The 22,312-nt window shown below is 46.0% G+C and overlaps 1 protein-coding gene across 1 annotated transcript; it reads left to right on the top strand.

Annotated features, from left to right (window-relative positions):
- The first annotated feature begins 12,005 nt into the window (after window positions 1-12,005).
- Window positions 12,006-22,179, top strand: PSMA4 (proteasome 20S subunit alpha 4). The gene is made up of 9 exons (XM_056571199.1): window positions 12,006-12,132; window positions 14,309-14,360; window positions 14,472-14,514; window positions 14,823-14,985; window positions 15,065-15,142; window positions 18,619-18,707; window positions 20,882-21,012; window positions 21,322-21,445; window positions 21,893-22,179. The coding sequence occupies exons 2-9, from the start codon at window positions 14,358-14,360 to the stop codon at window positions 22,045-22,047; spliced, it is 786 nt and encodes a 261-aa protein (XP_056427174.1). The 5' UTR covers window positions 12,006-12,132; window positions 14,309-14,357; the 3' UTR covers window positions 22,048-22,179.
- Window positions 22,180-22,312: the final 133 nt, after the last annotated feature.

The following is a 22,312-nucleotide window of genomic DNA, read 5'->3' as shown; positions in this document are numbered from 1 at the left end:
GTGGCGCGGAATGGGGGCCTGGTAGTACGCCACCGGGATCTGTAAGGGGGAGCTCCCGAGTTCATGGATATGGATGGTTTCCATCTCAATGTGTTTGGCATGGACTTGTGGCTTTTGGAGATTAAGGGAGTCGGTGGCCCGAGCCCTTGGTTTGTGAAGGAACGGGGACAAGTGAGGGGGGTCACTTGCCGCCGTTGTGGCGGGGGCAGGAGTGGGACCTGGAGGCACCTGTGTATGGCATGATGGAGATGGGAGAGAGTGTGGAGGTTGGCTGGGAGCACTTCCCAGCCCGATGGAGAAGTCATTAGGGGGACATGGGTCCCAGGACGGTTTGGGGGCCTCACAAACGGTGACCCTGTGCAGGCGACTTGCGGCTAGGGGCAAGAGAGGCCCCAGAAGAAGTTGGGTAATAGTGCCTTCAGGTCCTCCTCCTGTGATAGGGACATTTCTATGGTTAAATGTTTTATTGTTTATGTATGACGTTCATACAATTGTTGTTCACAATGTTATAATTGGTTGATATTTATTAAAGGGGCTGCTGTGGCCTGTTTACACCAACACCTGGTTTTGTCATGTTTTAAGGTAAGGGGTCATGGAGGGAAGTGGTTGGTGGTGGTATGGGAAAAGGTAGGCCATAGCAGTTATAATATCCCCTAGTCATGTGTCTTGGCATGTTTTCCACCAATCTGTCACATTGCTGTTGGGTGACTTTATGCCATTCCTGGCGCAAAAATTCAAGTAATTTTGCTTTGTTTGATGGCTCGTGACCATCCTTCTTCCTCTTGATAAAATTTCAGAGATTTTTAATGGGGTTCGGGTTTGGAGATTGGGCTGGCCATGACAGGGTCTTGGTGGTCCTCCATCCACACCTTGACTTACCTCACTGTGGCATGGAGCATTGTCCTTCAAGGATAACCTTGTTCATGGCTTGATTTATGTGTCCTTCTTAAAAACAAATCTGCCTATTTCAAGCCTTGCTGAGGCATTCCCAGATCATCAATGATCCTCCTCCAAATTTCACAGTAGGTGGGAGACACTGTGGCTTGTAGTAGGGCTGGGCGGTATGACCAAATATGTGTATCACAGTATTTTTTTTTACTTACGGCGGTTCCACGGTATATAACGGTATTTTCACCCCCCCCCCAAATCATGTGACCCGCCAGCGCTGTTCAGCTCCCCCCAATTAATGATCAGCCCAGCGGAGTACTACTCACAGATGTCAAGCACTGCCCTCCTCCTCTTTGTTGGGGGCCGCCGGTGATGGAACTCACTGTACGCCAGTGGTCTCCAACCTGCGGACCTCCAGTTGTTGCAAAACTACAACTCCCAGCATGCCCGGACTACAACTCCCAGCATGCCCCGCCCCGGCTAGTGATAGGCTGAGCCCACTGTCATGTAAGAAGCCGGCTTCTTACATGACAGTGGGCTCAGCCTATCACTAGCCGGGGCGGGGCATCGCTCCGGCCGGTGATAGGCTGACGGCTGTCTTCCCCCGTCCCCAGCGTGCGGCCAAGGTGGGTGAGTTAAAAGTTTATTTTCTGTATCTTTTGCAGCCCGGGCATAGGGATACAGCGTACAGCAGTAGTCTCAAACCTAAGGACATCCAGCTGTTGCAAAACTACAACTCCCAGCCGTTGGCTGTCCGGGCATGCTGGGAGTTGTAGTTTTGCAAAAGCTGGAGGTCCGCAGGTTGGAGACCACTGGCGTACAGTGAGTTCCAGCGCCCGGCGGCCCCCAACAAAGAGGAGGAGGGCAGTGCATGACATCTGTGAGTAGTACCCCGCTGGGCTGATCATTAATTGGGGGGGGCAGAACAGCGCCTGCGGGTAACATAGGGTTAGTACCCCGATGTGGGGACAGTGCTGCGCTAGGCTGATAATACAGGGAGGGGCCCAACCGGTATTGCGGTATGGGGGAAAATTCATATTGTGCAGCCCAAAAAATTCTGTATTCGGTATGAACCGGTATACCGCCCAGCCCTAGCTTGTAGGCCTTTCCAGGTCCCGGTCAAACCAGATGACCAGAAAAGATGATTTGTCAGAGAAAATGACCTTACACCATTCCTCTACGGTGCCATTTTCATGGTGTTTTGCGAACCTTCACCTGGCTCATATTTGCTTCTTATTGATGAAGAGCTTTTTCTAGCTTTGCACTACTTCAGCCCTTCCCCTAGGTGCACTTCACTCAAGCTGGTGTTTGCCACTCTTTTTGTATGGTTGCTCAGTGAGTTGTTGGTCATCTTGGATAGTGGTGACCAGAACAGTGGTTTCTACAACTCAATGAAAGTCTATGGGAGGGGGCGTGGCAGCCGTCACACCCCCTCCCATAGACTTGCATTGAGGGGGCGGGGTGGGACATCATGAGGGGACAGGCTATGACATAACAAGCTCCTGGCGCCGGCTCCAGCGTTCGGAACAGTTTGTTCCAAACACTGAGCAGCGGAGTACCCCTTTATGGCTAGGATTCCACTGAGGTTTTTCATGGAAAATACGCTGATAAAAATGCCCATTTTGCCGCACAGCATTTTTTCCGTGAAAATACGCCGTGTCCAGATGTTAATTGCAGGTCAGCAGTGAACTGCAAAATACCAGATCCACTTGGCGTTTTTCAGTTTGGCGTTTTTTTTATCCTTTTGGCGTTTTTCAGCTCTTTTTGGCTCCTTGGCAGTTTTTCAAAAATGACCTCTTGTTGAGACTTTGGCGTTTTTCTCCCATAGAAGTCTATGGGAGTAAAAAAACGCCATGTGGGTTTTAACTTTGGCGTTTTTGCCAGTGGTTTTTATTCTTTTTTGGACTTAAGCGATCCATAAAAGGGATGGAGATGCCTTTTTTAATAACATTTCGTAGGGTATTATTAAAAAAATAAATAAGAAAAAAGATACAGTAGTGATGGAAAAATTGTATTTAACGAAATGTACCGTATTTATCGGGGTATACCACGCACCGGCCTATAACACGCACCCTCATTTTACCAAGGATATTTGGGTAAAAAAAGTTTTTTACCCAAATATCCATGGTAAAATGAGGGTGCGTGTGTGCGCGTGTATACCCCGTTACACCCCCAGGAAAGGCAGGGGGAGAGAGGCCGTCGCTGCCCGCTTCTCTCCCCCTGCCTTTCCTGGGGTCTAGAGCCCTGCTGCCGCCGCTTCTCTCCCCATGGTTATCGGCGCCGCTGCCCGTTCTGTCCCCCTGACTATCGGTGCCGGCGCCCCATTGCCGGCGCCGATAGCCAGGGGGAGAGAAGCGGCGCCGACAGCCAGGGGGAGAGAAGGGGCAGAGGCACCCATTGCCGGCGCCGCTGCCCCGTTGCCTCCCCCCATCCCCGGTGGCATAATTACCTGATGCCGGGGTCGGGTCCGCGCTGCTGCAGGCCTCCGCCGTGCGTCCCCTTCGTCGTTGCTATGCACGGCGCGGCCCATGACGTCATGCGCCGTGCAGCGCATAGCAACGACGCAGGGGCGGCGCCGGCAATGGGTGCCGCTGCCCCTTCTCTCCCCCTGGCTGTCGGCGCCGCTTCTCTCCCCCTGGCTATCGGCGCCGGCAATGGGGCGCCGGCACCGATAGTCAGGGGGACAGAACGGGCAGCGGCGCCGATAACCAGGGGGAGAGAAGGGCCGGCAGCAGGGCTCTAGACCCCAGGAAAGGCAGGGGGAGAGAAGCGGGCAGCGACGGCCTCTCTCCCCCTGCCTTTCCTGGGGGTGTATCGGCGTATAACACGCACATAGACTTTAGGCTAAAAATTTTAGCCTAAAAAGTGCATGTTATACGTCGATAAATACTGTATCTTTTTTTCTAACTAAATTTTTATAAATTTTTAAACATGGATCAATTTAGGTGGTTGGGCAGGGAACTAAAAATGTAGACGACAATAATAAAACTTTAGAAAGGGGCCATTTAAATGTAAAAAGAATATATTTGTTATAATTGATTTTGTAAAACATTTTATTAATAATGTGTTGAATAAAGTGTGTGTGTGTTTTTAACTTTTTTCAAATTTTTTCTTTATTGTTTACATTTTAGGTAGTACTACTGCTCCCAGCATGGAACACACTGTTCCATGATGGTAGGAGTACATGTACTAATTGACAGATCACACCGTTTGCGGCTGGCCGCTCTTCTCTGGTCTGCACTGCCGTATATATACATGTGGTGAGCAACGGGGTGTGAAGGTGAGGTGTATGGGGCAGATGTTGTAGCCCAGGAGCAGATGGTATTAACCCCTAAATGTTCGTGATGCCAGGGCGTAGTTTTCCTGATAACCACCCAAACGGTAGTACCGCTAGTCCTAGTGAGGCAGGGCAAATAAGAGTCCAAGGCCAGGTTAGGGTTAACGGTAGCTTTACTGAGGTAGACAGATGGTAATAGTCTATACAGCTGGGCCAGGATCCCAGAGAGGTGACCAGTAACACAGGGGACCACCCAGCTTGATAGGACTTGCAGTGACTTGGACAGACTTTAAGACAGCCACGCTGCAATAGACTTGACTTGACTGAGGGTAGTGACAGCAGACAGAGATGACTTGACTTACTGTCATGTGGCTGTAATTTAGGCTTGAGGCCTCCAGATGTACTGGACACTGGCTCTGAGACGTCTGGACTGGACTTGACTTCAGCAGAAAATGTGGTGGAAGAGAGAGATTGTAGAACCTCCCCCTCTTATAAAGGGGTGTGTGCAAGGAGCCTATAGGCTAGCTACGGGTCATCTGGTCACCTGGTGCTCTCTGGGTAACAAAACATGTGACTTTAACATGTGACAACCATTATCATGTGGTAATCAATTATGATGTGGTAAATAATGTGACCATATCAAAGGTCCTTTACTCATAATATACAATTATAAAGTTTATAGGGGTGCAGTGCAGGTGAGCCCAGTGGACGTGCAGGGACTCAAGCTGATAGGACTGTGAGATGTATATCTCATACTGGGACATCATATACACCTATTCATATTTCCCACAGAGAGCTGTGATTGGCCAGATGGTTCCAGCCTATCAAAACTCTCTGCGGTAAATATGAATAGGTGTATATACATCAGTGCAGGGGGCCATAGAAGAGCGGCCGACCACGTCTATACATTATGTCAGGAGTGACACCCGCTGTGATCTTTCCTTAACTGCAGGTACTATTACTCCCAACATGGAGCACACTCTGCTCAATGCTGGGAGCTGTAGTATCTGCATTAATAGACAGATCGCAACAGGTGTCAGAAGTGACACTCGCTGTTATCTATTAATGCAGGAACTACAGCTCCCAGCTTGAAGCAGAGTGTGCTCCATGTTGGGAGTAATAGTACCTGCAATTAACCCCTTGAGGACCACTTTCCTTTTTTCCTTACCTTTAAAAAAATCATAACTCGTTCAATTTTGCACCAAAAAATCCAAATGATTGCTTACTTTTTGTGCCACCAATTCTTTTTTGTAATGACATTAGTCATTTTACCCAAAAATCTACGACGAAACAGAAAAAAATCATTGTGCGACTAAATTGAAGAAAAAACACTATTTTGTAACTTCCGTTTTCTACGCAGTACATTTTTCGGTAAAATGTACACCTTATCTTTATTCTGTAGGTCCATAGAATTAAAATGATTCCCTACTTATATAGGTTTGATTTTGTCATACTTCTGGAAAAAATCATAACTACATGCAGGAAAATGTATACGTTTAAAATTGTCATCTTCTGATCCCTATAACTCTTTAAAATTTTCTGTGTATGGGGCGGTAGGAGGACTCATTTTTTGCGCCGTGTTCTGAGGTTTTTATTGGTACCATTTTTGTATTGATCGGCAGGGCCAGATTAAGGCTGCCTGGAAGACGGAGCACTTCATTATGATGCCGGAAATGAGGAGTGACGTCCCTGACGCTGTGCAGAGGAGCCGCAGGAGACGTCACTCGTCACAGCCCACATGACCCGACGCATCATTTGAGCCTGCCGAGCGCGGCCAGGTAAGGAAATATGAAATATAGAAAAAAGCAGGAGGAGTCCGGGCGGGCCCACAGCAGCCGCCGCTGGTCACTGTTTTAAAGTGGCCGCGGCCGGGCTATCGGGAGCCCCGATCCGCTACTAAGCAGCCCGCAGGGATGTCCCGAATGTGACGGGGCCCCCTGCGGGCACGGGGCCCGGAGCAGGTGCTCCATGAGCACCAATGATGATCCGGCCCTGTTGATCGGACTTTTTGATCGCTATTTTTTCATGATATAAAAAGTGACCAAAAATACACTATTTTGGACTTTGGAATTTTTTGGCGCGTACGCCATTGACCGTGCAGTTTAATTAACGATATATTTTTATAATTTGGACATTTCAGGTAATACCACATATGTTTATTTTATTTACACCGTTTTTTTTTGTTTTTTTTATGGGAAAAGGGGGGTGATTCCAACTTTTATTACGGAAGGGGTTAAATGATCTTTATTCACTTTTTTTTCCACTTTTTTTTTTTTTGCAATGTTATAGCCCCCATAGAGGGCTATAATATTGCACACACTGATCTTTTACATTGATCAATGGTTTCTCAAAGGAAACCATTGATCAATGATTCTGCCGCTTGACTTGTACTTTGTCTTGGGTTTGTACTTTTTGATCAAAATGTATACTAACAACCTGTTAGTTTTTTAAATTATGCTGAGAAGCAAGTAGATCAAATTACAAATGGTGGATGTGCGGCTGTGTTTCTCTCTTTTTGTGTTGCACATTTGTAGTCTCTCCCTTCTCCCATAGCCAGCACTCCACTCCACCCATTTGGCCCAGGCATTTTTAATTAGCAGGAAACTGCATAAGGGTTTCCTCCTAGCATTCTCCCAGCCCTCTGGCAGTGAGCACATGGTAGGTTTCATACTGGTGTGGTTCTCTGTGGCGGCCATTGTTTCTGTGATGCTTTGTCTGTGGGGTGGAGTGGGCCAGAGCCCGGGGCTTGGTCACTGGGTCGCTCCCCTCATTGGGCATGGGGTCTCGGAGGCAGTGGTCGCTGCCGGGGGCTATGCCAGTGTCAGGTTAGGGACCCACTCTAACGAGGTGGCCTTGACGTGACAAGTGGGTTTGTACTTTTTGATCAATATGTATACTAACAACCTGTTTGTTTTTGAAATTATGCTGAGAGGCAAGTAGATCAAATTACAAATGGTGGATGTGCGGCTGTGTTTCTCTCTTTTTGTGTTGCACATTTATTTAAATTATATTTAATATTATTTAAACATTTACAAGTCACTTTTCATAAATTATAAAATGTCTTTAAACAAAGTCTGCAAACTACAAAAGTTCTCGAAAACTGAAGCCTGATTGAAACACGATAAAATGTTTTGGACACTTTCTCATGATAAACCTTACTTAGAGTCAAATCAGCACTTTATTTAAATGATTTAAGGGCTATAGACACCTATGATGTTTTTGTAAGAATTTGTTCACATTAGTGTCACTTCTACAGCGCTCTACATATCCAAGCTATCCTATGAATCTCCTACATTCACACTCCAACTACAAGGCTCTTATAACAGCGATCAGATAAGTGCTAAACATTGTTACATGATGTGCATTACAGACAGAGCTGTAGCTAGCTCTTTTTGCTCCTGAAGCAAGAACTGAAAATTGTGCCTCCCTCATTTTGGCTTGGGGCACCCCTTGGGGGAAAAAAAATTAGCGGGACACCCTTATCGAATAATCAGAGTCATTCTCTTTATTTTTCTTCCCCATCTGGCACAGGACATCATGATAATCTGTTCCAGCCAAAACTCTTGGGCAGAACCTGCAACACAAACATATTAGTAGTAGGCTCTTCTCTTTTCCAGCATTATCCTCCCCTTTTCCCTACAAATGACTCCAGCCTCCTCCAAACACAATGCCACCAGCCTTCCTACAACGCACAAAGGGGGGGAGATTTATCAAAACTTGTGCAGAGGAAAAGTTGCCCATTTGCCCATAGCAACCAATCAGCTGGCTTCTTTCACTTTTAACAAGGTCTCTGCAAAATGAAATAAGAAATCTAATTGGACAACTTTTTCTTTGCACAGGTTTGGATAAATCTCCCCCAATGTTTCCTGCCTCACTCAAATGCCTCCAGCCCCCTACCCCCCCCCCCCCACAAGCACACACAATGCCTCCTGCATTACCCCACACAGTGACAGAAGGGTGTACAGGGGTGACAGAGGGGCATACAGGGGTGACAGAGGGGTGTACATGGGTGACAGAGGGGCATACAGGGGTGACAGAGGGGTGTACAGGGGTGACAGAGGGGTGTACAGGGGTGACAGAGGGCCATACAGGGGTGACAGAGGGGTGTACATGGGTGACAGAGGGGCATACAGGGGTGACAGAGAGGTGTACGGGGTAACCGTGGGGTGTACAGGGGTGACAGAAGGCTGTAGAGGGATGACAGAAGGGTTTACGGGATAAAAGAGTGGTGTCCAGGTGTTACAGAGAGGTGTAGAGGAGTGAAAGAAGGGTGGGGGTTCACTACCTGAAGCTGAGTAGGCCTCTGTCAGCGCTTCCCCTGCTCCTTCCCTCCATCCACATCTTTCTGCTGAGGGACCAGGGAGAATCCAGAGTCCAGAGCTGCTCCACAGGAGAGGGAGGATACACGAGGATTGGATCACCCGTCCCGGCACTGACCAGACTTTCCTCCCGCCCAGCCTGCACGCCTGTGTCTCACAGGTGTGCATATTTACAATTGGTCACTATCGTGACCACTAAATCCTAAATTTACCACCCACCAAAATAATAATGCTTAACTTTTATTGTTTCATTTCTGATTAAAAATATTTCCACCAATTCACTCTCAGTTACCGTGTATCAGTGTAAGATCTGTGTTTGCTACATATTTTGCGTAGTCAAGGCGTTGTGGCTGCAGTCCACTCACTACCTATCTGATTATTGGAGACTTCACAGAGATCGGGGACATGAGAAAGAACATATCCTGCTGCTGGTTGTCTGAAGGGGAAGGAGGGAGGCTGTAGTGAAAAGTCCCCCTGATCTGTCTGCTCTGACAGCTGCCACAGCGAGCACAGAGATCAGGAAAAGCTGGGGAAAAGCTGAGAACATGAGAGTGGAGGGGTTGCAGAGAACTTTGTCCAGGCAGCAAGGGAAAAGCCTTGGGAAAAGCTGAGTACATGAGAGTAGAAGTTTACCAGAGAACTGTGTCCAGGCAGCAAGAGAAAAGCCTTGGAAAAAGCTGGGGATAAGGGAAAAGCTGGGGAAAAGCACAATGATCGGGAAAAGCTGAGTACATGAGAGTGGAGGGGTTGCATAGAACTGTGTCCAGGCGGCAAGGGAAAAGCTGGGGAAAAGCTGAGTACATTAGAGTGGAGAGGTTGCAGAGAACTGTGTCCAGGCAGCAAGGGAAAAGCCTTGGGAAAAGCTGAGTACATGAGAGTAGAAGTTTACCAGAGAACTGTGTCCAGGCAGCAAGAGAAAAGCCTTGGAAAAAGCTGGGGAAAAGGGAAAAGCTGGGGAAAAGCACAATGATCGGGAAAAGCTGAGTACATGAGAGTGGAGGGGTTGCAGAGAACTGTGTGCAAGCAGCAAGAGAAAAGCCTCGGGAAAAGCTGAGTACATGAGAGTGGAGGAGTTGCAGAGAACTGTGTCCAGGCGGCAAGGGAAAAGCTGGGGAAAAGCTGAGTACATTAGAGTGGAGAGGTTGCAGAGAACTGTGTCCAGGCAGCAAGGGAAAAGCCTTGGGAAAAGCTGAGTACATGAGAGTAGAAGTTTACCAGAGAACTGTGTCCAGGCAGCAAGAGAAAAGCTTTGGAAAAAGCTGGGGAAAAGAAAAAAGCTGGGGAAAAGCACAATGATCGGGAAAAGCTGAGTACATGAGAGTGGAGGGGTTGCATAGAACTGTGTCCAGGCGGCAGGGGAAAAGCTGGGGAAAAGCTGAGTACATTAGAGTGGAGAGGTTGCAGAGAACTGTGTCCAGGCAGCAAGAGAAAAGCCTTGGGAAAAGCTGAGTACATGAGAGTAGAAGTTTTCCAGAGAACTGTGTCCAGGCAGCAAGAGAAAAGCCTTGGGAAAAGCTGGGGAAAAGGGAAAAGCTGGGGAAAAGCACAATGATCGGGTAATGCTGAGTACATGAGAGTGGAGGGGTTGCTGAGAACTGTGTGCAAGCAGCAAGGGAAAAGCCTCGGGAAAAGCTGAGTACGTGAGAGTGGAGGGGTTGCAAAGAACTGTGTGCAAGCAGCAAGGGAAAAGCCTCGGGAAAAGCTGAGTACGTGAGAGTGGAGGGGTTGCAAAGAACTGTGTCCAGGCAGCAAGGGAAAAGCCTCAGGAAAAGCTGGGGGAAAGGGAAAAGCTGGCAAAAAGCATAAAGATTGGGAAAAGCTGAGTACGTAAGAGTGGAGGGGTTGTAGTGAACTGTGTGCATGCAGCAAGACAGCAAGGGAAAATCCTTGGGAAAAGCTGAGTACATGAGAGTGTAGGGTTTGCAGAGAAATGTGTCCAGGCAGCAAGGCTGCAAAATAGTGAGCAGAGCGAGACTGAACCCATCCCCCCCCCCCCCCCCCCCCCCCCAACCAACCAATAGTATGGAGCAGGTGTGCGCCTCAGCCAATCACAGTGCCTATGCTGACTCAGCATTTTCATGAGCTGTTCGGGACACAATTCTCTTCAAGAAACAGAATTTTTCATTACACCGGCTCTATCGTATGCAAAAAAAAAAAAAAAAGATAATTTTAATTGTTTCAACAACTATATACATGGAACTAATACAATGTATATTATTACATTGTTCACTACACAATTCTGACCATTAGGTGTCAGTCTTGCCCATCATTATAATAAAAGTATACAAAGTCTGCTATCCTCTAGAACAGTGGTCTTCAACCTGCAGACCTCCAGATGTTGCAAAACTACAACTCCCAGCATGCCCGGACAGCCAACGGCTGTCCGGGCATGCTGGGAGTTGTAGTTATGCAACATCTGGAGGTCCACAGATTGAAGACCACTGCTCTAGAACAGTGTTTCCCAACCTGGGCGCCTCCAACTGTTGCAAAACTACAACTCCCAGCATGCCCAGACAGGCGGAGTATGGGGTCCAGGAATTTTCGTGGCAGAACGTCCAATGTTCCATACTGTGAATGGTGCCGCAGAATTCCTTGAAAACATTTTCTGCAGTGGAACTCCGGAGCAGTATTCCGCTGGGAACATATGTAGTATGAATGGGCCCTTACTGTTACCGGGAAAAGCGCGCGTCTCGGATGTTTTCTATTTTTCTAATGTGACACATATTGGTCATTTTTACCCACGACTAACTTCTGGCCTGATATATTTTATGACAAAGAATGGGAATTTGTAAAAACCGCATTCACCTAGTGCGGACAGGAAGTTGCGCCTTTTTTCCGTTTCGGCTTCATTGACATAGGCCAAATTCATGTCACGATTTTTGCATCTGTTGGAAGGATTGTTAAAACGGATGGCCTGAAATCGTATGAAAAAATAAAAATAAAAATAAAATTTAACTGAACGCGTCTTAAAATGTTTTCTGTCAGTATGTAGTCAGATGTTTTGGGGGGAGATTTATCAATACCTGTCCAGAGGAAAAGTTGCTGAGTTGCCCATAGCAACCAATCAGATCGCTTCTTTCATTTTTGAAAAGGACTCTGAAAAATAAAAGAAGCGATCTGATTGGTTGCTTTGGGCAACTCAGCAACTTTTCCTCTGGACAGATTTGATAAATCTCTCCATATATATATAAAAAAAAAACCTAAATGTACCAAAACTGATGCATGTGTGTTGAATATATTTTGTCAACAGATATGTCTCAGTGGTCTCCAAACTGTGGATCTCCAGATGTAGAAAAACTACAACTCCCAGCATGCCCGGACAGCCGTTGGCTGTCCGGGCATGCTGGGAGTTGTAGTTTTCTAACAGCTGGAGGAACCCTGGTTGGGAAACACTGATCTAGCTGTACGATTCTATTCGATATTTAAGGATAAACTTGTAGGAACTTGATGGGCGCAAAAATAGCGAAACTTTGCCCATAACCAAAATGGCTGCGACAGAGGTCGCTCACTGAATGACGTCTAGGGCCGCTTTGCGACTTGTCAGCGTACTGGGCATGCGCGGCGGCCATGTTGGTTCTGTATGTGCAGTGACTGGGCGCTCTTGCCGGGTGCGTTGTGTTGTGATCCACGGAGAGTCCAGGCCAAGCGGTGAGTGCGGGGGAGCCTGGGGCTCAGCTGTCCGGGGATAGAGAGAGAGATAGGACCGGGGGAGGAGGCGGCCATGACAGTGCGGGATCCTCCATCAGATCACTTTCACTTTGATCACATTAACCTCTTCCTCCCCCCTTTACTCAGTTTTTTTCTCCAATCACCTCCCTCATACCCTCTTCTGCCTCCTTTCCACCATAATTGCGCCCCCTGTGGCAAGAATACATCAGTAAAACGTCAAAATGGCGCTCTGATGTATCTGCACGCCGACAGACGTGAGCCCCATTTATCGCAATGGGTCACTGGCGACTAGGAACGCGCCATTTTTTGAACATCTGCGAGTATTTTCGAATCTGAGGCAAAATTCGTATCCGCTCTGAATATGGCGCAATCCTAGTCACCGGCTGACTGCGTTTAGCCCCAATGGGACTAGTGTACGGATATGACACAGTGGGCATAAACATGTGTACCCAGCCCTATGGCACAATGCGTCCAGATCTGGGGTATACCGTACAGTGCCAGGATTTATTGGTATTAAAGGGGTACTCCCCTGGAATTTTTTTAATTTTTTTTAAAATCAACTGGTGCCAGAATGTTGTAAATTCTATTAAAAAATCTTGATCTTCCAGTACTTATCAGCTGCTATATGCTCCACAGGAAGTTATTTTCTTTTTGAATTTCCTTTCTGGCGGACCATAGTGCTCTCTGGTGACACCTCTGTCCATTTTAGGAACTGTCCAGAGCAGGAGCATATCCCCATAGCAAACCTACGGACAGTTCTTAAAATGGACAGAGGTGTCAGCAGAGAGCACTGAAAGGAAATTCCGAAAGAAAAGAACTTCCTGTGGAGCAAACAGCTGATAAGTACAGGAAGGATTAAGATTTTTATTTAAAGAAGTAATTTACAAATCTGTTTAACTTTCTGGCACCAGTTGATTAAAAAAATAATGTTTTCCAGGAGAGTGCCCCTTTAAAAAAAAAAAAAAAAAGCCTGAACTTAAAAAGGACTACCAGGAATTAAAAACAAAGCTAATTTTAGTGGGGAAAAAAGCACCACACCTGTTCTTAAGTTGTATTACAGCTTGGCTCCAGTCACTTCACTGAAACTGAGCTGTAATGCCTCACACAACCTGAGGACAGGTGTGGTGCTGTTTAAAAAAAAAAAAGAAAAGAAATTAGCTCTGTTTTTACTGTTCCTGGATAATCCCTCTCTCGTTATCGTGGTGCTGTGGACCATGCATCACATTGGCAGCAGTGGTGTCCCGCCTTAGCAGAACTCGGTTTGGAAAACACTGTCTTCAAGGGCACCTGTCAATAAAAAAACTTTTAAATGTCCTTGGAACACGTCAAGTTTTTCTGTCTGGTTCTAAGTGCAAATACCCCAAGTGATGGTGAGAACAAGCATGGAGAGAGGCGCATGGCCGCACGCTCCTCTCCCCGCTCTGTCTGAGAGCCCTGGATGGCCTCATAGTCTTACGTTTGTACGGCCGTTTTGATCACGTGACAGGCGGCAGAGAGAACCGTTAAGTGCGCACTTTTGGCTCTTTTTCATGAACGGTCGTGGTCTGACTTATGTCTCCATAAAATGTTAAAATATTTTGTGTTTTTTTTCATGACAGTGCACATTTAAAGGACATCTGTAGTGCAATATAACTTATCCCCTCTCCGAGGATCGCGGGCGGTCTGAGCACTGGGGCCCCCTTCGACCTCCTGGACGGGACCGCGGCAGTATGCTGGAAAGGTCGGTCCCTGCATGACGCGGCAGCCGACACGCCCCCTCCATGTACCCCATAGAGATACATGGAGGGGGCGTGTCTGCCAAGGCTTCCCCCCCACTCGGACCCCCACCATCTAGATCTTATCCCCTATGCTTTGGATAGGGGATAAGTTATGTTGCACTGGAGTACTCCTTTAACTATACTGAGGGTTAACAGATGGCTCCCAAAAACACTATAAAAATGTAAATGATTTATTTTGCATGCAGCAGTGAACATGCAGCCTGTACACACAACTTTTATTTATTTATTAATATGTATATATAGATATATATATATATATATATATATATATATATATATATATGTGTGTAGCTAAAATGGGTAAGTATTCTCCCTAGTAGACTATGTTCAACCCCTGTGCACACAGTAGGATCTTACATAATTTTTTTCTTTCGAAGTGGGAGGAGCCTCAACTGAATATTGTGACTGTACAGAGAGAACTCCACAATGGTAAGATGTCAAGGGATTCCTGGGGGGAGGCGTCTCATAGTTGACAACATTTTTTTCGCTCTGTATTGCTCAGGCTCCTCCCACCTTAATCACCGTTTTCATCTTTTTCAGTCTCGGAGATATGACTCGAGGACGACCATCTTCTCCCCGGAGGGTGAGTCAGAATTTTCCGTCTTTTGTTCATGTCACTTTCACTTTGCAGCCGTTCTCTTGCTCTGTGCTGCATTATTGTAGTTTCCTCTCCTTGATATGTTCTGTATAGAACCTATAATTACTGACACATGTCTCCTACAGGCGTGGGAAAAAAGTGCACAATTTTTTGAATTAACACAGATTTACATAATGTTTAGAAGAAAGGGTGCAGCTCTGACCGCTCTTTTTCAGATGTTCTGGAAGCCTAAATAAGGTCAGGTCCTATCCGCAATCCCTAAGTTGTGGTCACCGACTTGTTCTTTTACATAGGTCGCCTCTATCAGGTGGAATATGCCATGGAAGCCATCGGACACGCTGGCACCTGCTTGGGCATTCTGGCCAATGATGGCGTCCTCCTGGCGGCTGAGCGACGAAACATCCACAAACTCCTGGACGAGGTTTTCTTTTCTGAGAAAATTTACAAATTAAACGAGTAAGTTGTGCAGAGAGAAGCTAAGTTTTCAAGATGCCAGGTTACCCAGCGGAGACACTAACCCCTTCCTATATTTCAGTGACATGGCGTGCAGTGTGGCCGGGATTACCTCTGATGCCAATGTCCTCACCAATGAACTCAGACTCATCGCACAGAGGTAAGAGAAATGGAGGAATGCTGATCACACGAGTTCTTGCATGGGTCACACGTCCTGAATGTAATTACTTGTATCTTTAAAGGGGTATTCCACTTTATAATTATCCCTTATCCTGTGGATAAGGGTCTGATTGATGGGACACATTGTCTTCTCTAGAGCAGGAATTAGAGTCCCAGTTTGAAATGAAGCAATGGGTCACACATGTGCACTGTTACTTCATTCATTGTCTATGGAGCAGTAATAGATAGCAAAGTATGGCGCTTGGCTATTTGCAGCAGCTCCATAGACAATCAATGTAGGGACGGCACACATACCTGACTCGCTATTTCATTGCAAGGTGAGACGCATGTCCCCATTTTTGAGATCACTAAGTTCTTAGCAGTCAGATGCACAGTAGGAATGGGGGGGGGGGGATCCCTTGTCTCCTGCCACTTGACTCTGCCAGGCTGATTCATTGGAGAGTTGATTGGGCGGCCGGAGTCAGGTAAGGGGGACCCGGGGCTGCCATTTTATTGGACCCTAGGTATCACTTTGTGGTGGTCTGACAATCTCTAGTGAGCTTACTGACAATAGTCACTTTTGCTTTAGGTTCTTTAATCAGCATTGATCACGGCATCTAAAGGGTTCATGATGGCAGCAGTGGGATCTAGCGGTCCATCATTAGTGCTGAGATCCTGACTCCTGCACTCTCTTAAGTCCCAGACAGCAAGGGCATACAGTGGGGCAAAAAAGTATTTAGTCAGCCACCAATTGTGCAAGTTCTCCCACTTAAAAAGATGAGAGGCCTGTAATTTTCATCATAGGTATACCTCAACTATGAGAAACATAATGAGAAAACAAAATCCATAAAATCACATTGTCTGATTTTTTTTATTTGCAAATTATGGTGGAAAAAAAGTATTTGGTCACCTACAAACAAGCAAGATTTCTGGCTCTTACAGACCTGTAACTTCTTCTTTAAGAGTCTCCTCTGTCTTCCACTCGTTACCTGTATTAATGTTACATGTTTGAACTTATCAGTATAAAAGACACCTGTCCACAACCTCAGACACACTCCAAACTCCACTATGGCCAAGACCAAAGAGCTGTCGAAGGACACCAGAAACAAAATTGTAGACCTGCACCAGGCTGGGAAGACTGAATCTGCAATAGGCAAGCATCTTGGTGTAAAGAAATAAACTGTGGGAGCAATTATTAGAAAATGGAAGACATACAAGACCACTGATAATTTCCATCAATATGTATCTCACCCTGTGGTGTCAAAATGATCATAAGAACAGTGAGCAAAAATCCCAGAACCACACACGGGGGGACCTAGTGAATGACCTGCAGAGAGCTGGGACCGAAGTAACAAAGGCTACCATCAGTAACACACTACGCTGCCAGGGACTCAAATCATGCAGTGCCTGATGTGTCCCCCTACTTAAGCCAGTACATGTCTGGACCTGTCTGAAGTTTGCTAGAGAGCATTTGGATGATCCAGAAGAGGATTGGGAGAATGTCATATGGTCAGATGAAACCAAAGTAGAACTTTTTGGTAAATACTCAACTCATCGTGTTTGGAGGAGAAAGAATGCCAAGTTGCCTCCAAAAGAACACCATACCTAATGTGAAGCATGTAGGTGGAAGCATTTCAAGGTCCTGAAGTGGCCTAGCCAGTCTCCAGAACTCAACCCCATAGAAAACCTTTGGAGGGAGTTGAAAGTCCGTGTTGCCCAGCGATAGCCCCACAACATCACTGCTCTAGAGGAGATCTGCATGGAGGAATGGGCCAAATTACCAGCAACAGTGTGTGAAAACCTTGTGAAGACTTACAGAAAACGTTTGACCTCTCTCATTGCCAACAAAGGGTATATAACAAAGTATTGAGATTAACTTTTGTTATTGACCAAATACTTATTTTCCACCATAATTTGCAAATAAATTCTTTAAAAATCAGACAATGTGATTTTATGGATTCTTTCCCCCATTCTGTCTCTCATAGTTGAGGTATACCTCGGATGGAAATTACAGGCCTCTCTTTAAAAGGGAGAAATTGCACAATTGGTGTCTGACTAAATACTTTTTTGCCCCATTGTACCTGTACGCTGTTGTGTAGGAGGTAAAACAAAGTGGGAATAAATAAAAACAAACCAATAAAATTTCTGATTAGCACATAGCAACCAATCACAGCTCAGCTTTCATTTTACAAGATCTTGGTAAGATATGAAATCCGAGCTCTGGTTGCTTTAGGACAGTTTTTGTCTGGTTTTGTTTATCCATGTAGAACTTGTTAGATGGATGAAGGTGAGTTTGAAAATGTTTATTAAATTAAGCCATACCCTCTAGCTGGTGGCGCCCACCTGGTTACATGCAATTGTTATAACAATGCTGCTCTGTAGTTGCACTTGGTGAAGGTGACTGAGGCTTTACATCACACTTGTGCCCTTCATGTTACAGATTTATCAGCAAGATTCCAACTCAGACAACGGGCCCCAATGATTTCAGTGACCTAAACACGTCCACTATTGACTGTTCAGGTCATTTTCGAAACATACACACGTTTGGGCTCAGATTCAGCAAACCACGCTTTACAGTCTGCGTAATACATGTATACATGTGGCAAATGACCGAATGTAGTCACAAGCTGACTACATTCAGACCATTACATTAAGTAAGGCCTGTGCCTGTCTGTGCGTAGATCTAGTGGCTGGACATTGTGCTGATGTGAGGAAGTCCTTGCTTAAAAGGGGTTCTCCGGTGCTTACACATCTTATCCTTTATCCAAAGGATAGGGGATAAGATGCCTGATCGCGGAAGTCCCGCCGCTGGGGACCCCCGGGATCATGCACGCAGCACCCCGATTGTAATCAGTCCCCGGAGCGTGTTCGCTCCGGGTCTGATTACCGACGACCACAAGGCCGGCGGCGTGTGACGTCACGCCACCGCCCCCTTGTAACGTTACGTCACGTTCCGCCCCTCAATGCAAGCCTACGGGAGGGGGCGTGACAGCAATCATGCCCCCTCCCATAGGCTTGCATTGAGGGGCGGGGCGTGACGTCACACGCCGCCTGCCTTGTGGTCGTCGGTAATCAGACTCCGGGGACTGATTACAAACTGGGTGCCACGTGCAAGATCACGGGAGTCCCCAGCGGCGGAGAATCCCTTTAAAACTTGAATCTTTTACATCAGTGGTCTTCAAACTGTGGCCCTCCAGATGTGGCAAAACTACAATTCCCAGCATGCCTGGACAGCCGTTGGCTGTCCGGGCATGCTGGGAGTTGTAGTTTTGCCACATCTGGAGGGCCACAGTTTGAAGACCGCTATTTTCCATGATCTGTCTGAGCATTGCCGGCTGATTGGATTCCTGTTATGACACTTGAGTGAGATTTTATTTTTCCTCTGGCCACCATGGCAAAGGATGGTGTTAGAACTAGTTCTTTGGCACTGAATGTTTAAGGTGGAAATAAATGTTGCTCTTTTTACCCTGTGTCCAGGTATCTGCTTCAGTACCAGGAGCCCATCCCATGTGAGCAGCTGGTGACTGCACTGTGCGACATCAAGCAGGCATACACACAGTTCGGAGGTGAGGGATCATGTATTAGGTTACGCCGCTCCACTCCTGATGTGGCAGCTCCAGAATAGACTTCAGTAGAGAGAAGATGCCTCTATGTTTAGTGTCCCTTTGTTTGTGGTACATGAGGGCGCTGAGTGTGCACAAAACCCGCCAACATCCAGTAGACGTCCAGTTTGAACGTCTGCAGGTTCACTCCTACTGCGTTGTGTTTATGCATTTAATTTATTGGACTGCTTAAAATTCTTCATTATATACTCAGCAGCTGGTGCTCTTCAGGCCCCAAGATGTGGATACTAAAGGGGTACTACAGTGAAAAACTTTTTTTAATTTATATATTTTTAAATTAATACGTGCCAGAAAGTTAAACAGATTTGTAAATTACTTCTATTAAAACATTTTACCCTTCCAGTACTTTTTAGCAGCTGTATACTACAGAGGAAATTTTATAATTCTATACTTCTTGAATTTCTTTTTTGTCTTGTCCACAGTGCTCTCTGCTGACACCTGATGCCCGTATCAGGAACTGTCCAGAGCAGGACAAAATCCCCGTAGCAAACCTATGCTGCTCTGGACAGTTCCTGACACGGACAGAGGTGTCAGCAAAGAGCGCTGTGGCCAAGACAGAAAAGAAATTCAAAAAGAAAAGAATTTTCTCTGTAGCAAACAGCTGCCAAAAAGTACTGGAAGGAGTAAGATTTTATCATTAGAGGTAATTTACTAATCTGTTTAACTTTCTGGCACCAGTTCATAAAAAAAAAAAAAAAGTTTGCCACCGGAGTACCCCTTTAACCCCTTAATGACGAAGGACGTATATTTACGTCCTCCGCCGGCTCCCGCGTCATATCGGGTCGGTCCCGGCAGCTATCAACGGCCGGGACCCGCGGCTAATACAGGACATCGCCGATCGCGGTAATGCCCTGTATTAACCCTTCAGAAGCGGCGATCAAAGCTGACCGCCGCGTCTAAAGTGAAAGTATCCCGGCCGCTCAGTCGGGCTGTTTAGGACTGCCGCTGTGAAATCGCGGCGTCCCGAACAGCTTACAGGACATCGGGAGGGCCCTTACCTGCCTCCTCGGTGTCCGATCAGCGAATGACTGCTCCGTGCCTGAGATCCAGGCAGGAGCAGTCAAGCGCTGATAACACTGATCACAGGCGTGTTAATACACGCCTGTGATCAGGATGAGAGATCAGTGTGTGCAGTGTTATAGGTCCCTATGGGAGCTATAGCACTGCAAAAAAAAAAAAGTGTTAATAAAGATCATTTAACCCCTTCCCTAATAAAAGTTTGAATCACCCCCCTTTTCCAATAAAAAAGTGAAAATAAAAATAAACATATGTGGTATCGCCGCGTGCGTAAATGTCCGAACTATAAAAATATATCGTTAATTAAACCACACGGTCAATGGCGTACCCGTTAAAAAAAAATTCAGAAGTCAAAAAAAGCGTATTTTTAGTCACTTTTTATACCATTAAAAAAGGAATAAAAACCGATAAAAACTTCAGAACACGGTGCAAAAAATGAGCCCTCATACCGCCCTGTACGTGGAAAAATAAAAAAGTTATAGGGGTCAGAAGATGACAATTTTAAACATATAAATTTTCCTGCATGTAGTTATGAATTTTTCCAGAAGTCCGACAAAATCAAACCTATATAAGTAGGGTATCATTTTAACCGTATGGACCTACAGAATAAAGATAAGGTGTCATATTTTACCAAAATATGCACTGCGTAGAAACGGAAGCCCCCAAAAGTTACAAAATAGCGTTTTTTTTCTTTGATTTTGTCGCACAATAATTATTATTTTTTTTTTTTCGTTTCGTCGTGGATTTTTGGGTAAAATGACTGATGTCACTGCAAAGTAGAATTGGTGACGCAAAAAATAAGCCATCAAATGGATTTTTAGGTGGAAAATTGAAAGGGTTATGATTTTTAAAAGGTAATGGGGAAAAAACGAAAGTGCAAAAACTGAAAAACCCTGAGTCCTTAAGGGGTTAATGAATATGGGAATTTAGATCCATACAGTGTCCAATTGAGGCCATAGCTCAGGACAGGAAGTGTTATCATAAGGACCCAAAAGTATATGAGATCCCTATGACCACATTGATGATGTTACTGATCTGTTCTTCTTGTCTGACTCTGTGCCATCTCTGAATGCACTGATACGTTTATTTGTGTCCCTCAGGTAAGCGGCCGTTCGGTGTCTCCCTCCTGTATATCGGCTGGGATAAGCATTATGGTTTTCAGTTGTATCAGAGTGATCCGAGCGGGAACTATGGAGGGTGGAAAGCCACTTGTATCGGCAACAACAGCGCGGTAAGAGGCATTTCTGCTTTTATCTGGACAGGGTTGTTCCTAGTCACTGACAGCAATCAGTGATCTAATGTGGAATTGAAGCAAAAGTAAAGACTAAAGGGGAGATTTATCAAAACCTGTCCAGAGGAAAAGTTGAGTTGCCCATAGCAACCAATCAGATCGCTTCTTTCATTTTTGACAAGGCCTCTGAACAATGAAAGAAGCGATCTGATTGGTTGCTATGGGCAACTCTGCATCTTTTCCTCTGGACAAGTTTTAATAAATCTCCCCCTAAATGTCGATAGTGATATGACACTGATCTCCCCACAGGCGGCAGTCTCCATGCTGAAACAAGACTACAAGGAAGGAGACATGACACTGAAGTCAGCTTTGGCACTCGCCGTTAAAGTTCTCAACAAGACGATGGATGTCAGTAAACTGTCTGCAGAGAAAGGTGAGAGTCGGGGGCCACATGTCTCTGCAAGATTGTCACATTTTATATAGAATGATCATGTGGTGGGATCAGCATACAGCCACCCTTCTGTCTAACTCGGTGTTCCCCAACCAGGGTGCCTCCAGCTGTTGCAAAACTACAACCCCCAGCATGCCCGGACAGCCGTATACTACGGTTTTAGGTCCGGTCACAAAACTGGATACGGGTCAAAAATGAGCCGACCGGAGTCACCGTTTGACTCAGGTCGGCTCATTAAATGAATGGAGTTCAGCGCTGGTCCGGCTGGGGTACGGGAGAGCCTGACTTGTCCCTCCCCCAGCCGGATCCGGCACCCGTAGTGTAAAACCAAAAGGTGAATGCAGCCTAAGACCTGTTTCCAGAGGTAACTACTATGCCCTCTTTCCGCTCCCCAAGGCCTTTCCTTTAACTGTTGACCTTCTCTTTCAGTTGAGATCGCCACATTAACACGTGAGAACGGGAAAACGAAAATCCGGGTCTTAAAACAGAAGGAAGTGGAGGAGCTGATCAAACTGCACGAGGAGGAAGAAGCAAAGGTCGAGCGAGAGAAGAAGGAAAAAGAACAGAAAGAGAAGGACAAGTGATTGTGGAGGCGCCGGGAATCTCATGACATCTCCTCCTCTGTGGATCCATCTGTCTCTTTACACAAATTCTCGTCACTCTCAGATTTTCTGCTTTTTGGTCTTGAAATAAAACTTAAACAAATTTTTCATAAACACTTCCCTGAGAAATTATTCCTATCTCTGAGGATTGTCATTGGGAGATGAGACCCTGAAAGGAATTTACCATTTAGTTATAAAGCTTTATTATTGAATAATAAAAAAACAAAAAATCTGCAACTTTCTATTA

The sequence above is a fragment of the Hyla sarda genome, chromosome 4 (assembly GCF_029499605.1).
Source record: "Hyla sarda isolate aHylSar1 chromosome 4, aHylSar1.hap1, whole genome shotgun sequence".
NCBI lineage: Eukaryota > Metazoa > Chordata > Amphibia > Anura > Hylidae > Hyla > Hyla sarda.
Note: the sequence above shows the minus strand (reverse complement) of the source record. Positions and strands in the feature narration are given on the sequence as shown.